General features: G+C 44.9%; 2 protein-coding genes across 5 annotated transcripts in view; one reads left to right on the top strand and one right to left on the bottom strand.

Moving 5' to 3' along the window:
- Nucleotides 1–11,169, bottom strand: part of LOC142590588 (uncharacterized) — a 34,655-nt gene extending 23,486 nt beyond the window's left edge. For both annotated transcript variants that reach the window (XM_075702894.1, XM_075702895.1), the window contains exons 1-4: nucleotides 11,004–11,169; nucleotides 10,821–10,880; nucleotides 8,091–10,698; nucleotides 2,928–4,135 (exon numbers count right to left, since the gene is read on the bottom strand). In XM_075702894.1, coding sequence (XP_075559009.1) covers nucleotides 2,928–4,135; nucleotides 8,091–10,698; nucleotides 10,821–10,880; nucleotides 11,004–11,030 — 3,903 coding nt within the window. In that variant the 5' untranslated portion in view covers nucleotides 11,031–11,169. The remainder of the gene's footprint in view (nucleotides 1–2,927; nucleotides 4,136–8,090; nucleotides 10,699–10,820; nucleotides 10,881–11,003) is intronic.
- A 189-nt stretch (nucleotides 11,170–11,358) lies between these two features.
- The window catches only part of LOC142590589 (monocarboxylate transporter 12-like), a 71,190-nt gene continuing 65,309 nt past the window's right edge, over nucleotides 11,359–17,239 (top strand). For 2 of the 3 annotated variants that reach the window (XM_075702899.1, XM_075702898.1), the window contains exon 1: nucleotides 11,359–11,506. The gene's annotated coding sequence lies outside the window, so the exon portion shown is untranslated. The remainder of the gene's footprint in view (nucleotides 11,507–17,239) is intronic. The other variant, XM_075702896.1, reaches the window with a different exon arrangement.

Genomic DNA, 17,239 nt, shown 5'->3' with positions numbered 1-17,239 from the left:
TAAGTTTTGTGTCTTCTTTCTTTTTTTGCCTCAGTGCTCCCTTCAGTTGATAGTTGGCGTTCGTGTTGTCTACTTCTCTACTCTTGTGTCCTGTCTGCACACCTCACTTCTATGCTGCAAATATGAATTCTCTGTATGGTATTTTATACAACACACTGCCTAGAAAAAGTGATCTCAAAGAAGCAATCTACTGGCAACCTATAGCTGATGGACCCAAGAGCAATTTTAAAGTACATCAGACTACCACAAATTCGAATGTGGTTAATTCAATCCCAGCCAAAGGTCCCGGCTGGCGCCCATGGACTTCTACGACCTCAAACTTTAGTTATTTCGATGGTAAAATTAACCTTTGCCGAATAATTCAAACTCGACCAGTCAGCACGCATGCACCTTACCCCTATTGTGACTCCGATAGCGATTCCTTTAGTCACAGCGTCTGTCTCGGTGGGCAGAAGTTAAGAGAGCAGTGAAGGCATTAAACACGCATTACTGCTCGTGGACAACGATCATATTCGGCCCGCCCTAGCAAGATTTTTAAATAACTGTAGCTCACAATGTCTGATTACACTAGTTACCTGATCCTAACACGTGCCTTTCTTAAAAATAAAATTGGACTGAAAATTGCCTGCATATTGCAATTGGACAAGAAACTGAAACAACCTTCACAACGCATAACATGGACGCATTGCGGCGAAGCTAGCTTTAAAGTACCGCATGGCAAAGCTCACTTTAAGAAAACGGCTGCCATTATGCAACACTATCTATTGCTAAACACTTGCATGTGTGTTGCATTTGTACTTTGTTTAGGAGCTTTAATGTCATTTATACATTAGTGTTCTACTTTTGACACATAGAAAGTGAGCGCTCGTTTGATTAGGGGCATGTTAGAATCGGGCAACTATTGCCAAATGAATCAGTGGTGTGTTTTGGCATTTTCCTGCATTTTGTTTAACAAAATATCCGGTGGGTCAAATTAATCATGCCAGGGCCAAATTAAGAAGCGGACTGTACTAAAAGAAACTTTTTTGTTGCTGTGTTTCTTTTTACTTGTGAACGCTGTAACTGCAATATGAGGCCTTAATTCCTTGCATACACAACAAATTGTAAATTATGCTGTCTTTTTAATGTGGCCATTCAAAATGCATGCCAGAAGGATTGCAGCTTTAGGTGCATTGAAAAGCTCCACCAAGTACCAAGAATTGGAGGTGTTGGTAGTGTGACACCACTGACGAGCAGGTCAGTCAGTCTTGTACGGTAGTTACAAGCCACATTATCATCATCCGGCAAATTTCTGCAAAATCCTGAAAGGTGGATGACGGTTCACGAAAGGGGAAATTGACATCCACCCAGCAGTATGACGAAGCTACAAAGGAAGCCAATATAAGTTTCTTAGAACGAAAGCCTTTCAGTTGATGAAAAAATTGTTCTGGTCTGGAGATCGAACCTAGGACCAATGGCTTTTCAGGGCAGTTGCTCTAACATCTGAGCTAACCAGGAGGTTAGCAGATTACAAAGTGAGGGTCAATTAATCAACAACTTGAAGCACAGGGACACCGAATATGGCAAATCAGTTCTGCAGAAAATGGCAAGCTGAAGGAAGTTTCACAAAAGTGAAATACTGACATCTGCCTGAGAGGTGTATGAACCCTGGACAAGTATGAATTCTTCATTTGCAAAGCTTCCTTCTTAAGAAAGCCATATGGTTTGCCTATGTAGCTTCATGCTACTGTTGGGTGGGATATCATATTATCGTGATCACCTCACTGAAAGCGGAGCACATTGGGCACACAACACTGAGGTGAGAAGGGCGTTCTGCATTCCGAAGAAAGTGACATCAGAGGATGAGGGCTCTCTTTAGTTTCATGTGCAGTAGTGCAAAGTGAAAGGGGGAAACACAAAAATTTTGGAGGATGCTTAAGCTTGACCTTTAAGAGTAGAACACTATAGCATTAAAAAAATCCCTGACTGCTTCTGACGCTTCCCAGCAACTTCAGCTTATGTAACCGTAATGTATTTCTGGAAATGCTGGCAGCAAGCATTATGCACAAAGGCGAGCTTTGTCTTTCTTCTTTGATGGTGTTGCGAGGAACCGAGCAGGCCGCACCACTCCTACTAAGACTGACCTCAAACGGCAGCTGGAAAACACTATAGCGTTAAAACGAGTTTGTGTTTGAGTTTCTGCGTAACAGAATTGTTTTCTTGTATCTATTCAAATTACAATCTGCCACTAGCATCTGCCACAGGGCCGTTAGCGCTGTCGCTTTAAAATATCCAATGCAGTGTGCGCCCAACTTGTGGTGAAATGGACACTGTGTGGCTTACGAGCACTGCAACAGGTTGAGTCATGTGCCCGTTAGAGATTTGTGACACCATGACCATACCTGCCATGGTAACCCTGTGGCTATGGTATAGTGTTGTTAAGCTTGGGGTTGCAGCTTGAATCCCGGCTGTGCGGCCACATTTGAAAGGGGGCAAAAAGCAAAATATGCTTGCGTACTTGGATTTAGGTGCATATTAAAAAAGCTTAGGTTATCAAAATTAATCGGGAGTCTCTTTGTAATCACATCTTGGTTTTGGCACATAGAACTTGAGTTTCTTTTAATACCATTACCACTGCCTCAAGTTTATGTGATATATGGAGCAGTTCCAAGTTGTAATTTGGCAGAACACTTGTGTCAGTGATACTTTCCTGAGCCTCACTGATAATGAGATGAGTTTCCTTAGCAGTGGACTGTAATGGTAACAAGACGGTGATGCATCTCCTGCAATAATTGCTTGTGCATGCGCTGGAAGGCTTGCTGGAGAATACATTTGTTTTTCTTCCGTAATAAATTTTAGTTGATAGTTCTAACCTGTCGCATTATTTACTTCAACTTGTTTTCATGTTTACCGCTGGCTTTTTTCAATTTGTTAATAGCAGTACATACCTTCAGTTCACAGAAGAGCAGGAGGGGATTGCACGTGCCAAGCAAGGAACCACGGTGACAGGTAGTGACTTGGCCCGGTCCTTCGTATGCAACACCTGTGTTGTTCCATCCCGCTCCATCATGGTCTTCCTCACCCAAACCTTCGTACTTGCCATCAGACCGCACAGGTGAGCTCAGGTGTCCACAGCCAAGCTGCTGGTTGTCTTCGGGACTTGGCACTGCGCCCCTCTCTTCCACTTCATCTGAAAACCTTGACATGCCTGAAAGAGCTTCGAGAGAGTTTGAAACACACTGAGAACACTGGTCTTCTGATGGCAACTTCCTATCTGCCTCAATGCTATCCCTAAGTGCAGGATCTGGGGAGCCACATTCCGCTTCCTCTGCGTCCTCTGTTCCCTGGCTGTGGTTTTGGCCATCAGTGTGTTCCCTGTCAGCACTGCATTCATTGCCTGACTGATGTATCTGCAAGCTCTGTGGCAACACGTCTGCTGTCCGCCACCTGCCAAGTTCACTGCTTGTTATCTGGACTGGTGTGTGGCGTGCACTGCTGTTTCTGCAGCCGCCAGCAGCTGCTGACGCTTCGTTAACCAAGTGTTCTTTTTGGACGGCAATGGCACAACTCTGACTCCTGCTTCCACTGTCGTCGGTGTCTGCTGCATTGACAGGCCTAGCGGCGCTGTCGAGATCTTCTGACCACTCGTCGAACATGCCTTCCAGTACTTGCGGGTCCAACAGCGCCGACAAGTCTGCATTAGAGGCTGAAGCTTTCTTGCCAACTGAGGCATCAGCAAAGAGCTTCTTGGCAACACACCTTGAAACAGCACCAGGCAGGCAAGTGGCAGTGTGTTCTTCTGCCTTTCTTGCTTCAGCTGCAGACAAAATGGGCGAGCGATGAGAATGTAAGTCTGTAGTTTCTGTGCCACTGCCTATTCCTTTTTTTCCAGAAAGGCCAGATGATGGTGCACAGGTACTAGAAGCAAGTTGTGCAAAGCCCGAAGGAAGATTCGATGCCTTGCTGGCAGCGTGTAAAGGAGACAAGAAATCAGCATTCTTGGTGTTGTCCGCAACATGGCCAAGACCTTCTTCTTTGCTATCCAGTCCTCCTTTTTCAGCTTCTGTAAGCAGACCTTGGTGTCCATGCGATGGTGACAAGTGCCTTGGAGTACCGGCCAGTTCTGGAGTCAGACTTTCAGGTAGGTCTATATTGTCTGCAGCAATGAGGCAATACACAGATAAGAGGTTTACTTACACCGTCTTTTTGCAAATACATTGGGTAAAACTCTATATGCACACAATACATAACACTAATTTTGACAGTGGAAACAGGCAGCTGAAAGCCCATATATATTCCTATCCATCAGTGGCCCACAATGGTGCCTCGTACACAAACTCAATTAAGTCAGACCTTCTCAGACAGTGCTGCCCTCTAAACATGAATAACTTAACCAACAGAATTTCGCTAAAACATGCAAAATGAAAAGTGGATAATTATCAAAGTATCCAAGTCTGTATTTGGTAACAGGTCGATGCAAGGTGTGTGACCGATGGGCAATAAGATGAGGGACTTAAGGGACATGAAAAACTTGCATTAAGGCACAAATTCTGAAGCCTTCCCCACCCCAGTGAGAAAGTTTTCATTGCAGTTAACACACCTTACATCGATCCTGAAAGCTTCCTCACTAAGGTGCCCTTGGTTACTCAGTGAGTTGTGCCCTTAGCGAGTGCTTCACCATTACGGAAGTTAGCCCGAAAGCCACTTCCATGCAACATTTCCTGTACAAGCACTTTACCTCATCGCTCTCCCATGTAATGTTTGCCTGCGGAGGTAGTACATGCTGTCGCCTGTTGCTGGACAGCGGTGAGACCCGAGTGTGGTATGAAAGGAATGGCCTTTCACAAGGCAATAAGCATGGTGGTGTTGCCAGATCATGTCACATTTTGTGCTAGCCACTAAAAGTCAGGTGCACAAACATGGGTACACATAGGAACGAATTGGAAAACGCAAATGCTGCATTCGTGCAGTTCTTTTTATTCTTACTCTTGTCCATGCTTGCATGCCTGCCTTTCAGTAACGTGAATCCCTGCCAACTTTGCCAACTTTCAGTTATCTGTTCAATCTTTTGTTTTAAGTAAGCCAGGCTGTAAGAAGGCAACCACCCATGTGTATATTAGCACTTCGAGGTAAAAGATATTTGACCAACTTCTTATACTTTATCATTGAAATGCATTTAAATCAAACTTATGACAGGTGCCTTCGAGCCCAGATGCATGGTATACGTTTGTTAGGGACCATGAAAACTGATTTTCAGTCTTGATTTCTGCACTGCAAACTAGTTCACTGCATGTTACGTCCACAGCAAACTGGCAATATTTGAGTACATTCGATGTGGTAGAAAATTTTTTATTTTTTATTATCAGACTTGAAGTGTATAGCAGTCTGACAGCACTAAACGCTGACAAAATGATTCACACCCCCAGTTATGGCTCCCTCAAAGTAAAGGAAGCCAATCTAAAAAAAAAACATGCCTTTTTGTATTGCAAGCGCCAGAAACAATTGTGGCAATGAGAAATATGTCATGTTCTCAATGCGTCTTTATTTTTGGATGTGCAGCTCGGTGGTCAGCTCGAGCTAGTTTGTACAAGTGTTTTCTGGTTCGTGCTCCTTTCATCGTGCAAGTGAAAAAAATTGTGGCCAGTATTGACCAGTAATGTCCCTGCTGCCACATTGGGTTCCAGAATGTGCAGAGGGAGATGTCCGACGTGGTTGCCGACTGTTCCAAAGCAGTCAACACAGCAGCCCCACAGTTCCCGACTTCCCGCAACACATGCCAAAATGGCATTTGCTGTCAGTAGGAGGGGCTTAAAGGTAGTGATTTCAAAATTTAAATTTCATGTTAAAATGTGTGCTGAAAGCCCAATTTCTTTTTATCTGCAATCATACTGGCCCCTCCACCCCCAGTTACAATGACAAACTGAGGATTGTTGGAGAACCCTGTCAAGGCCCTTATTAAGACTTTACCTCCCAAATTATTTTCGAAAGCAGATTCCAAAATACCGTTCTTTTTTAATGCTAGATAGTCCAGCATTATTACATAAGTAATTTGCCAGATGTATATTCAGAATGACATATTTGTATGAAAAACACATTTTTTTTTTATTCCTAAAGAAAGTTGGCTTCAGTGAAGTGCTTAAATTAATCTTCTTCAGCTAATAATAATAATAATAATAATAATAATAATAATAATAAAATTGAACATTCAAAATGCGTCTTCTCTGCACTGTGAGGGTTGTGACACAGCTGATAGCTACGTGACATCACATTTAGACATGTAGAAAGCCATTACTTAGTGCAGTCTCATTCTGTATGGCCTTTACCAAATGACGATGACAATGTCATTTTAATGCGATTAGCATTCTTTGCCTACTTTAGCTGTTTTGAGCCTCTCTGTCTCTCTAGACGAAACATGGCTAAAGCGTTGCGTGTAAGGACAAAACAAAGAAAGAATTCACGGAGAACATCGGCGATAGTCCTCCGTAGATTCTTTCTTTGTCCTGTCCTTACACGCACTGATTTAACCATGTTTCATCACGCCAGCAACCAACTAGCCCATCTAAGCCTCTTTAGTGCATGCGTGCCTGTCTGTCTGTCTGTCTAATCTCTTACACTGGCTCAAGTTCACTGCCTGCTTTGGCCATTTAATATGCGCTCCTAGTCGTGATGCTGTCGTGGTCGTTCCATCACCATTCTAACTTCGTGATATCTGACTCACGTCAGGGTGTCGTCATCACGTCTTCTGCCCCAACCCCTAAGATGTCTGATATGTTGGGCCACTAGGTATAGGCTCGTGGCCATGATGCTGTTGTGCTCGTTGCATTGCCATCATTCCAGCTTTGTCATCTGACATTCATCATGATGTTGCCATCGTGCATTCATTGTCACACCTGCATAGTGATGCTGTCGTGGTCATTTGATCGTCATCATTCCAGCTCCATGGTCGACTGACGTAATGCTGTTATCGTCATGGCATGTACTCCAACCCAGTGATCCAAGTTGTCTCATAGCTTGGGCCACTAGGTATGTGTTTGGAGTTGTAAAGCCGTCATGGTCATTGCACAATCATTATTTGAGCTTTGTCGTCTGACTCTCATCACACCGTCGTTATTATGCCATTGACATCATACCTCGTTAGTTGTTCCATCAATGTCAATCTCACACTCACATTGTCTTTGGTAAGATACATTAGCTATTTTTATTGTGGACTAGCCCAGCTCCTCCATGGTAGCTGGGGTGCAAAATGTGGACTTGCCTAGCTAATCTACGGTAGGTAAAATGTTAAGAAAGCAGTGCTTTTGGGAGGATGGATGCAGAGAGCTTTCAGAATAGACTTGCTTCCTCCACCAGCACTTCACAGTAAAGAGGTGCTAAGATGTTCATAAAAGGTTAGCAAGTGATCACAAGGAAAGGAAGTTGCGAATTGGGCCTAAATCATTTAAGGACAACAAACCACACGTTGACTGTGTATTAGTGCAGGATTTCCATGCTGTCAACGACGCTGTGTCCGCACTCTGTCGTCCTTTGCGAGTACAAAAGAGGCGGTATAGAGAAAGCACATTACCACAAGCAATGTCAACATAGTGGTGCAAAAATGAAGCATCAATAAGCATTTCCGTAAAAAACAAAAGAAAAAGAAAAAAAAGAACACCTGGCAATGCATTTTTCTTTATGTTTGAATAACTTCGAATGTTTGAGTGCTTCTTTATTAGCAATTGTTTATTTATGTCCACTGTTATCCTCAATAAAGTGCTATTACAGGAGTGCAAATACAGGTCACAACAATTAACAATGACTTTATATGCATAATTTCATAGCTAACAAAAGGTTGCTTTGACGTTTGACATATTACACAGTTGACATGTAAATGAACGCTGCACAAAACAATCGCTGCAAGCACAGCTCAGCGCAAGATGCTGAGCAGTGCAGACGCCGAGGAATCACTGCCAGATAATTCACATCACTAAGAACTGGCCCCATATTCACAAAGTACTGGCACCACTTCCCCAGTATTTACATGATATTGTCATTTATGAAAGGTGCTCTTAACAACAACGGCTAAATGGCCTGCTAAAATGGATGATTGATGATCTCGAAAAGCCAACACTTACCAGGAGTCACACTGTCACTCTGGCTAGCCTGGCTGTCCTGCGGCTGATCCACAGACCTGTGGTCTGCAGCACCACTCATCCGTGGATTAAGCTGTGCTAAGACAGTGGTGACAAACTCGTTGATTTCACCTCCAGCACTGTCACTTTCTTCACTCTGAGTGAACAGGTTGCTTTGCGCTGGACTTGCTGCTGCCAAAGCATCCTCGCCGTCGCTACACTCTGAACCTTGCCCATTGACTGGTTCGCAAACATCACTCCGTGTGGACGACATTGTGCGCCTTATGTTCTCTAGTTGCCGACCATTTCTGTCAAGTTCTTGTGAAGGACACTTGTCTTTGCCATCAAGCGCACATGTTAAAGCAGTAAACACTTTCCTTGTAGTTCTACAACTATTTTGCGTGTCTACAAGGTGCACATGATTTCCGTGCTCTTGTGGACTAGTAATTAGGCTTCTGGAAGCGCTGCCGACGTCATGCAAACACATTTCCACTACCGTGTGCTTCTGAACTTCAACAGAAGTAATTTCACTGGCGTCGATAGCTGTGCTAACACTTACACCTGACACTTCCCGACTTGTGTGTACGCGCATCGAGCTTTGTTCAACCTCCTCGGGTAAAGCTGCAACTTCACAGACAATTGTCGAAGACACTGGTGTCTCAAGTTTTTCACACTGTTTTCTAAAACACTGATCCACAGTACGGCTTGCAGTTCTGCCACCTGGGAACCGAGCTACTTCCGGCAGTTGCACATTAGGTGTTGTGTGCTCACAAACTGGAGGAGATTCTTTCGGCTCCGCATCAGTGGCTCGACTACAGTCATCAGTCATGTTGCTGACACTGCGCACAACAATACCAGGCATCGACCTCCCCTTTCTGCTGGACCGGCCACCAGGAGCCACAGTGGAGGTTGCGATACTTCCCAGTTGAGCAGAGCCCGAAGAAACAGAAGATTGTCCTTTCTGGCGGCGACTACGTCGGGTCTCTCGTTTTTCACAGTCTGTTGCGTTCTGTGGCATTTCATTCCTCTTGTTTGGCAAGACCGACAGAGCTACGGAAGCTGATTCTAACCTCCTAGAGGATGTTGGTGTCTGGAGCACAGAAGGGCTATCAGTATTCATGTGTCCCTTGACCTGTTCTGCATCTGTGCAAACAGCCGTCTCATCACAACAGTCCTCTGACAACAAGCTACCACAAAACCCATTTTCAAGCCTCTGGAGATTTGCTTGATAGCCAGACATGCCCTTCGCATCCCAATATTGATGCAAGCCCAGCTTCTCAAACTGCAGCTGAAATGTAGAGACGGGTAGCTGACGTGCCTGTTGAATGAGCCTTTGAAAAGCGCCCAAGACATTCTTGGCCTCTCTGCTCATCGGTCTTACTACAGAAGGGCTGTGAGAAAGCCTTCTTTGTCTGAAATTGTAGCTTTTTGTGTCTGCAGCGGCCGATAGTGCCGTTGGCTTGCACATTGTCCGCCGCCTCTTGCGCTTGGGAGACCATGACTTGGAACTGAGAGAATCTGAAGTTTCGGTTGTTTGCCACTGAGGCTCTCTCATTTCGGTGCTCTCAGTTGCAGACTCTTCAGTAACTGTGATGGTGTCTCTGTTGTCTTGGCTGTCCAGATATACCTCCTGCTCTTCAAACATCTCCTTCTGGGAGTTATCCACATGCTCGTCATGCAAGTTCTCTCTGTCTGGAACGGGCAGCAACTGGACATCATTCTGAACAATTGATTGTTTTTCGTGGCATTGCACATTTGGCATGGCTACATAAGCAGAGGTCACACATGACTGTTTGGAGCTTCTTCCACCTCCAATAATGCCGATATGAGACGACCTTGCAGTGTGCTTGCCATCTTCTTCCTTTTGTTGAAATAGACCCACTGATTGGTTTCCATGTTGGTTGACTCCACGTTGTAGATTGCTAGGCCCAGAAGCAGCAGGAAAACACTCAGCTGCACTAAGCACTGCCACGTCTTCGCGTTTCGAGATGTTAAGACTGGTTGCTGAACACAATTCCTTCCCCGGACTACACCCTGCAGATATAGGATCTACGCTTGCTTCGGTGACCGAAGTATGTGCACTGTGGACAGGGCTCACGAGATATGGCGAGAAGTGCGAGGTGAGTTGTACTCGAGAATCACGGCTTCTTTCAGCAGGCGATCTCTCGACGCTTGAATATCGGCAGTCATCGTCTCTCGACAGGTGTTTCTGTTCCTCCTTTGATGGCCCGGGAAGCGCGTCCGACGGCGAAGCTCTTCCATATGCCGACGCACCGCATAGCTGAACTTCACCATCTTGGGCGCTGGCAGCCGCTTCGCGTTCACCGATCTCGGTTCGCGTCCGATCGACGTGCGAACGGCGTTCACAGGCACTTTCGTCTGTTTCCCACAAATCAACTTCTGTTTCCTGTAAATGAATGGGTTTTTTTTGCGAATCTATTCTCCGGAGCGGCTTCGACTGGCAAATTTCACTTTGCGAAAGCGTCGTTTCAAGCGGTCGTTGAGGTGACCGAACGCCAAGAGAAGCCAGCAATCGAGTGTCTTGTACCGCGATGGTGCTGTTTTCGGCGCTGTCGTAACTTCTCTTCCGAGCAGACAGACGCTTCAGTTTCTGTTGGCGCCGAGAAGATGAAAGAAAGGAAGGCACCGGCATGAAAGCATGTCACCATGCGTCGGAGTAAAGATCAAGTTTGCCGAGACAAACTCAAACGAAGACACAGGCAAATAACTAACCTGCAACTTGCGTTCCTTTCTGGCAATCTCCTTGCGCATCTTCTCCAATTGCCCGAGGATCTGAAGAGAGACGAGCGAAAAGAAAGTTTCATTATAGAGCCAACTTTGCTCGAAAAGGCGGCACAGCTGGGGTTAACTGCGCGATGAAAAAACAAAATAAGTGTTGAAACAGAACTCAGATACCTCTGATTGTCGGCTAGTGACGTCCATGGTGATGTGTTGGCAATATCGCGAACTGTCATCCCAAATTTCGCGAGCCCGCGCGGCTTACAGATAAAAGTTGGCAGCGATCAGAACCAAAGACTGGCGCGCGCCGCCATGTTTTTCTCTCTCCGCCACCTGCTGCTCGCAAATCGCTCCAGTAGTGTACTCGCGCTTTCACGCATCTGAATACACTGTAGAATTGTTTGATACTTATTTTAGGTGCTTTAAGTGCAGCAGTTTTGAGAATAGCAGCAGCCTTAAAAGATCAAGACTTGCTCTTATCAGTTCTTGTCGCCAGGTGCCCCTGAGGTTCTTGGTGTGTTGCTGGCCAGCTTGCTTTTAGAGCTCCCGACCAGCCAGCCAGTGTGCGTCGGTTGTGTTGACTCTTTAGTTTTCTTTGTTGTAATTCCTCAGTTTCTGTTTGGAAACGACGCTACATAACTTTTATCTTCTTCATGATCAGCTGAGAGACGAATTATGAGGTAAGCAAGCCGTGATCCTGTTTACCTTCATGCACAGTGCGTTGCTGCTTTTTTCTTTAATTTCCCCCCCCCCCCTTAGACTACCCATCGTCGGCGCGCCGCAGCTGATCGCGGCAGCAATGCACTGTGGTTCCGTTTTTCTGTATTACTTCTTTGTTATTTTGTTTCACTGCGCTTAATTTCGCTTTTCGCTGAAGCGGGTGCCGTTGAATCACGGCCAAACCTGCCTTTCGTACTCTTTGTTCCGTCCTTACAGGTGTCGTCGATCGTGCGCTTTTTTAATTTCTCGCGCATCATTGCACGTTTAATTTTCGCTCAGCAAGTTCGACACGAACGTTCTGTGCAGCAAAGATGATCATTGTCCGGATAAATTGCGGGCGTCCTTCGGCATCGTAGGGTGCGCTGGGAGGGTAGCGTCAGTTGAGACGTCGCATCCGTTCGAGCGATTCGGTGGGACACGTCCTGCCAGCGCATTGTTTCGGACGGGGGTTTCGGATATCGGAGACGGCGCGTGGTCGCACGGTGCCTTTGCGTGCTTTGGAAAGCGTCCGAACGCGTGAATGGGCCCAGTGGAAATGCACCTGACCATGCAAGGAGCGAATGCACTCTCGGAAGGTGTGCGCATTTTTTTTTTTTTTTTGTAAGCGCGTTCGTGTAATACATAACTACAACGCGCGCCGCACTCGCTAGTACGTGGAGGTGTGCCGCGCGCGCGCGTCTACTCAATTTGTCCGCATTGCAGCGTCAGTGTAGCGGCACATTGCGCTTGCTCCCGTGCGCGCGCACAACCGAAATGCGTCGAGTCAAATATTAGCGAGCTCTACGTGGTACGCGCTCCTGCGAATTTAATGCGAGAGCGGATTATCACGGTTGCGCTGTCGTGGCGGCAAATTGTCCCCAGCGGTAGAAATGCGCTCAGCTGTTGTCCCAGTGACCAATAATAGTGGCGTGTTAGTAACTCGGCGGTCGCCAGGGTATCCGCTGTTTCTGCCCGCCTCTACATTGTTAGAGCCGTCGGTTTTTGCTTTTTTTTGGTGATTTTTTTTCTTCATTGCCGTCAGCCGTGCCCGTCGGCTCTTTTCATCACGCGAGTGTTCTCGCCTGTACGCAATCATCGACCCGCTGGCGTGTCAGTCCGGCACGTTCCGGGTCATTTTTGGCCGGCTCGCCTGAACGCGCGGTAATTGCGGGGCGTGTACTTTATTATGTCTGGTATTCAAGGTCGCGCAGAACCCAGTCTGGATTTGCCGGCATACGCGCAGCTTGCAATTGGGTTCTTGCTTTCTTTTTCTAACCATCCCTTTTAAAACCACACACACCTAGCAATCCGCACGCAGCACGTCACACCGCACATGAGTTTCGGTCGGAAGTTTCCACGAGCGTAAAACGGGCGGAGAGCTTGGTTGCAGACGCCGGGCCCGCTTCCACTGCCGTGCTGTGGAAGCGAGAGCCTGCTGTGAAACCTTTCTCTCCCGCGCGCGCGCGCGCTCTTTCTCCATTTTGTGATCGCGCAAGTGTCCGTTTTATTGCCCGCTTGTTGCGTCCTCGGTCGCTGCCTTTCGTCTTGCTGTAGTCTATTCACGAGGCTCCCCCAGCTGACCTTTATGCACTGTCGCGCGACTCTGAGCAGTTACTGGGCGAACGCTGAAACGACCAGTGGGCAGCGCGCATTTGAACTGTCTACTCAATTTCCGTTCCACTATTTTATATACTCACACGCACTTAAAAGCTACTGACTATTAACCTCTGGCCTCCTGATCAAGAGTATACTCATGATTATATATGTGCTTCGCAAAGCAAGAGTCTGGGAGAATAAGGCTTTGACTGAAGGTATTGTCGAAACTAGCCTCCAGTGCTACTGGCACTTTCTCAATGAAACGATGGAGAATTCACATTTTTATTGACACAGCAGCATAATATTTAAATAACAGCTGCAGTGAAGGCACGGAATGTTTTGTCGGGCTGTCTAATCTTCTGATCGGTCGTCTAAGTTGGTTTAACAGTGCCTCAATCAACAGTAAATGCTCATGAGTGCATATCATTTTGATAATTCTGTTGGACTAATATCAAGTACACTACTGTTCTTCCCACTGTCGGTTGCTTTCATCCGTCACCCTTGTGATGTACAAGTTATTACATTCAATACTTCCCATTGTGTGGGGTTTTTGCCTCTCACAAGCGCACACAGTCGATTTCAGGCCAACCTTCGACCGAAGCTTGACTAGCTGTCTAATCTCTTATATTTTGAACATTGCCTATGCCAGTGCCCTGATTCATTACTGTACATTATTCTGAAGCACTCTACACTACTTACTGTAGTGTACAGGAACTGAACAAAACACTTGCAAGACTCTAGCGCAATTTGAACCCTTACTAGACCAGCTTTCTTGCACAGAAAAGCTGATCGAACGCAATATACAAGAATGAGGAGGTTTCTGCATTCTCACTGAGCTGACACCCATTGCTTTGCAATCCTAAAGAATGCTGTAAAAAACGAACCAGGTGCTTGCTGCCATTAGTAAAATATGAATGCTCTCTTCACAATAGAAACTTACTCATTTTCACATTTGCAAAGCTACTGCTTTCCTGCATAGCATGGGCTAGTATTGATGCCAACAACTCTGCATAATGATATTTTTTTTCCATGGTCTGACTTAAAATTGTTGGGAACTAAGAGCCAGAGGGCATATTTTATATATTTAAGATATTTTTTCTCTCAGTACTTATACTATCTATACTTATATGCTTATATACTTATACTATCAGGTTACACGTTGCAACTACTGCTTCTTTAAATAAAATGTTAAAACATAAAGGACCGAAAGTAAACACATTTATTATAGCAGTAGGAAAGGAATTAAGTGAGCTGCAACCTGCAGTAATACATGCATCTGAGGAGATTCGTGTGCATTTTTATTTACTGTAAAAATTGCTGCCGTTTCGCTCCAATAGTATAGCAATTCTTATGCAGTTCAAGGCATCTGTATGCCAGATATATTTGTCTCAGAAGTATAAAGGGCTGTATATAGAAAACATCATTAATGTTGGCACGTATTATGTGTAAGGGACAAACTGCGATATGTACACGTGGGCAGCTCGGTTGCACGTAGAAAAGTGTCCTTGTCATACTAAATTCTCGGTATGCTGGCACACAAAGCTACCAGTGAGATGCTCCCGAGTTCTCGCAGAACATAGCAGAAAATGCTGTGGTGACAGCATCAAAATGCTTGTTATTTTGCACCATAGAAATGCGCTGCAGTTGCAAACGCTTTGCGAATTCTTTCCTCCCAGCTTTACTTGGCACCTGTGACTGCACTGAACAGTGTACTGCAATTTTAACCTCCACACACACGCACCACTTCAGTAAAGCATTCAACAAAGCAACACAGCTTCTGTCGTGACTCTTTCTCTTTCTGTAGTCTGTTTAAACAAATTAACTCCATCATCATGCTCTAGATACGTTCCCCAGGCATACACCAATAGAAGGCAAACATTGTGTTGCATTTTCTTTTCTTTTTTTTTCCCCCTTTATAATGGGATTCTGGCAATTTACTACTTGGAAAGTGTTGGAATTGCACTAATAGATTTGAGAACTCTGAAATCTTTCTCTGTGTTTTGAAAGGAATTGTTTTAGTGCTTTCATTCACATTTACCTTATTTACTTGATTCTAACGTGCAGGTTTATCTCAGGAAAATTAATTGACATTATGATGCATGTTAGAATCAAGTAACGAAACCAAAAGTGCCATAGGTGATGTCCGAATCCCAGTCTTGCACCCTACCTTCCAATCTGAAAGGCCATGCAGCCATGCTTTGCCGTACTGTGGGCACCACAAAGCTGCTGCAAGCACTTGAAGTTTCTCACCATTGGAATCCAAATTGCTCTTCAGCCACCTTATGATTCTAAATTTTCCATTTTCCAATTAGAGCAAATCCCTATTTCTCTCTCCAACGGTAAAGGTCTGGTGAGGGGACAAGCAAGGGCTGTTGAATTCTGAAATTTTTTGTTGTAGGAAAATCAGGGTGCACGTTAGCGATTGAGGAGATTGAATTTTCAATTTCTGGCTGTGAAGAATCAGCTGCAGGTTACAATCGAGGGCACTTTAGATTCGTGTAGGTACAGTAATTTTGTGGAGCAAGGAAATTGTGTATGACTCGTCAGGGCGGTGTTCTTGCTCGTTGTTTGAGAACATCTTGCCACAAGGATAGGAGTCAGCCAAGTATCCCATAGCAACAGATGCAGGGCTATGGTTGAGTCGTAAAGAGATGCCTTTCTGTTGAACTTGGCATCTTGTGGGAGACTGTTGACACAGCTTTCGTTTCATATTTCTTTATTTTCCTTCCCAAAGGGCCCAACCCATTTACCTGTCTACCTTTGTGTACAGAGACAGAAGTAGATAAAAAAGAAAATTACTCCCTTTTTATAGTCAGCGCATATGGTGTCTTCTGGCAGCTTTTGTGGCACTTTTCATTTGCTTTTTCTTCCACCTTCACAAGGCCTCGTAAAATGACACGCAGCTCGTACGTAGTGAGCTAGGCAGAACGCGATGCCTGTTGTACCGTATTTACTCAGTTGTAATGCACCTCTCATTGAAAAGCACACACCCATTTTCATTATAAGTGCAATGCCCCTAATTTTTCCAATTGCACTTTTTTCGTGGTAAGAGAGAGAGTGTTCGGTGCAAGGGGCTGAAGTGTTTTTCTTTTTCTTTTTTTCTTTCTGCATGAAGTCTAAAGCGGTTGTTCCGTTTCTGTGAACCATGGGTTGCGCGTTGCGGTGGCGGATGTTGGAAAGAAGGCCCTCGATCTGGAAAACAGGAAGCAGACGAAAGAGGCTGTGGGCCTTCCTGGATAAGAATTGTGGCAACAATGAGCGAAGCAATTGTCGTTTGGCAGTGTACTTGTCTTCAAGGCATGCTGAAAATGCTGTGACTGAACCAGCTTACTATAGCCAGCTTATTATTTCAAGTAGATATCGGCGATCTGCATATCTTGAAGAGTATATGTGTGCCAAATTTTGTTAGTGCGGGACAATTATAAAAGCACAAGGTTATCCTCATGCAATTGTGAAAAAGATTTGTTGAACTGTACTTACCTTTTTTTGCATAGTTCCACTAATAGTAGATGCTCTTTGGATAGATATTGGCACTTTACAGTCTAAATAGAGCTAAATAAGCTGCAGCATGGTGATTCTTCTGAAAATGTAATGCACAAGAAAGTGCCTGCAAAGACTACTATATTTTGCTGTTGTGCAAGACATAACTTAAGAAACAAAGCAGCTAGGCAAAAACTAATGACATATTCAGAATCTGCTTGAAAATGCTATAATTGGCTAAATTTTCAAACTTCTAGTGCAAGTAATAATAAAAAAAATTTCAAGGGACATCTACCCTTACCCTAAAATACCTCAAACATGGTACCACATCAAGGAAAGTTAAAGGAACTTCTTCACCTTCATTTCTGGCTATCGATCGTACACTTGTAGAAAAAAAAAAATCGGGGGTTAAATCAAGTGTTTATGGCAGCATGAAGGTGCACCCCGAATGCATGGCTTATTCTACATCAGGTGCCGCTTGGCCCTGCCCCTTGAATATTCAGTTCTAGCACATTTCTTGCCTCTTTAGCATCGTTAAACAACATCCAACAGGAAAAGAAAAATTCTTGAATCCTTCTTTGAGTTTTGCCTTGCGGCAAACGTGGTCTCCCACACTTTACTCTTGTAAGTGTACTTCA

This window comes from Dermacentor variabilis, chromosome 8 (assembly GCF_050947875.1).
Source record: "Dermacentor variabilis isolate Ectoservices chromosome 8, ASM5094787v1, whole genome shotgun sequence".
Classification (NCBI taxonomy): domain Eukaryota; kingdom Metazoa; phylum Arthropoda; class Arachnida; order Ixodida; family Ixodidae; genus Dermacentor; species Dermacentor variabilis.
This window is presented reverse-complemented; position numbering and strand designations above follow the sequence as displayed.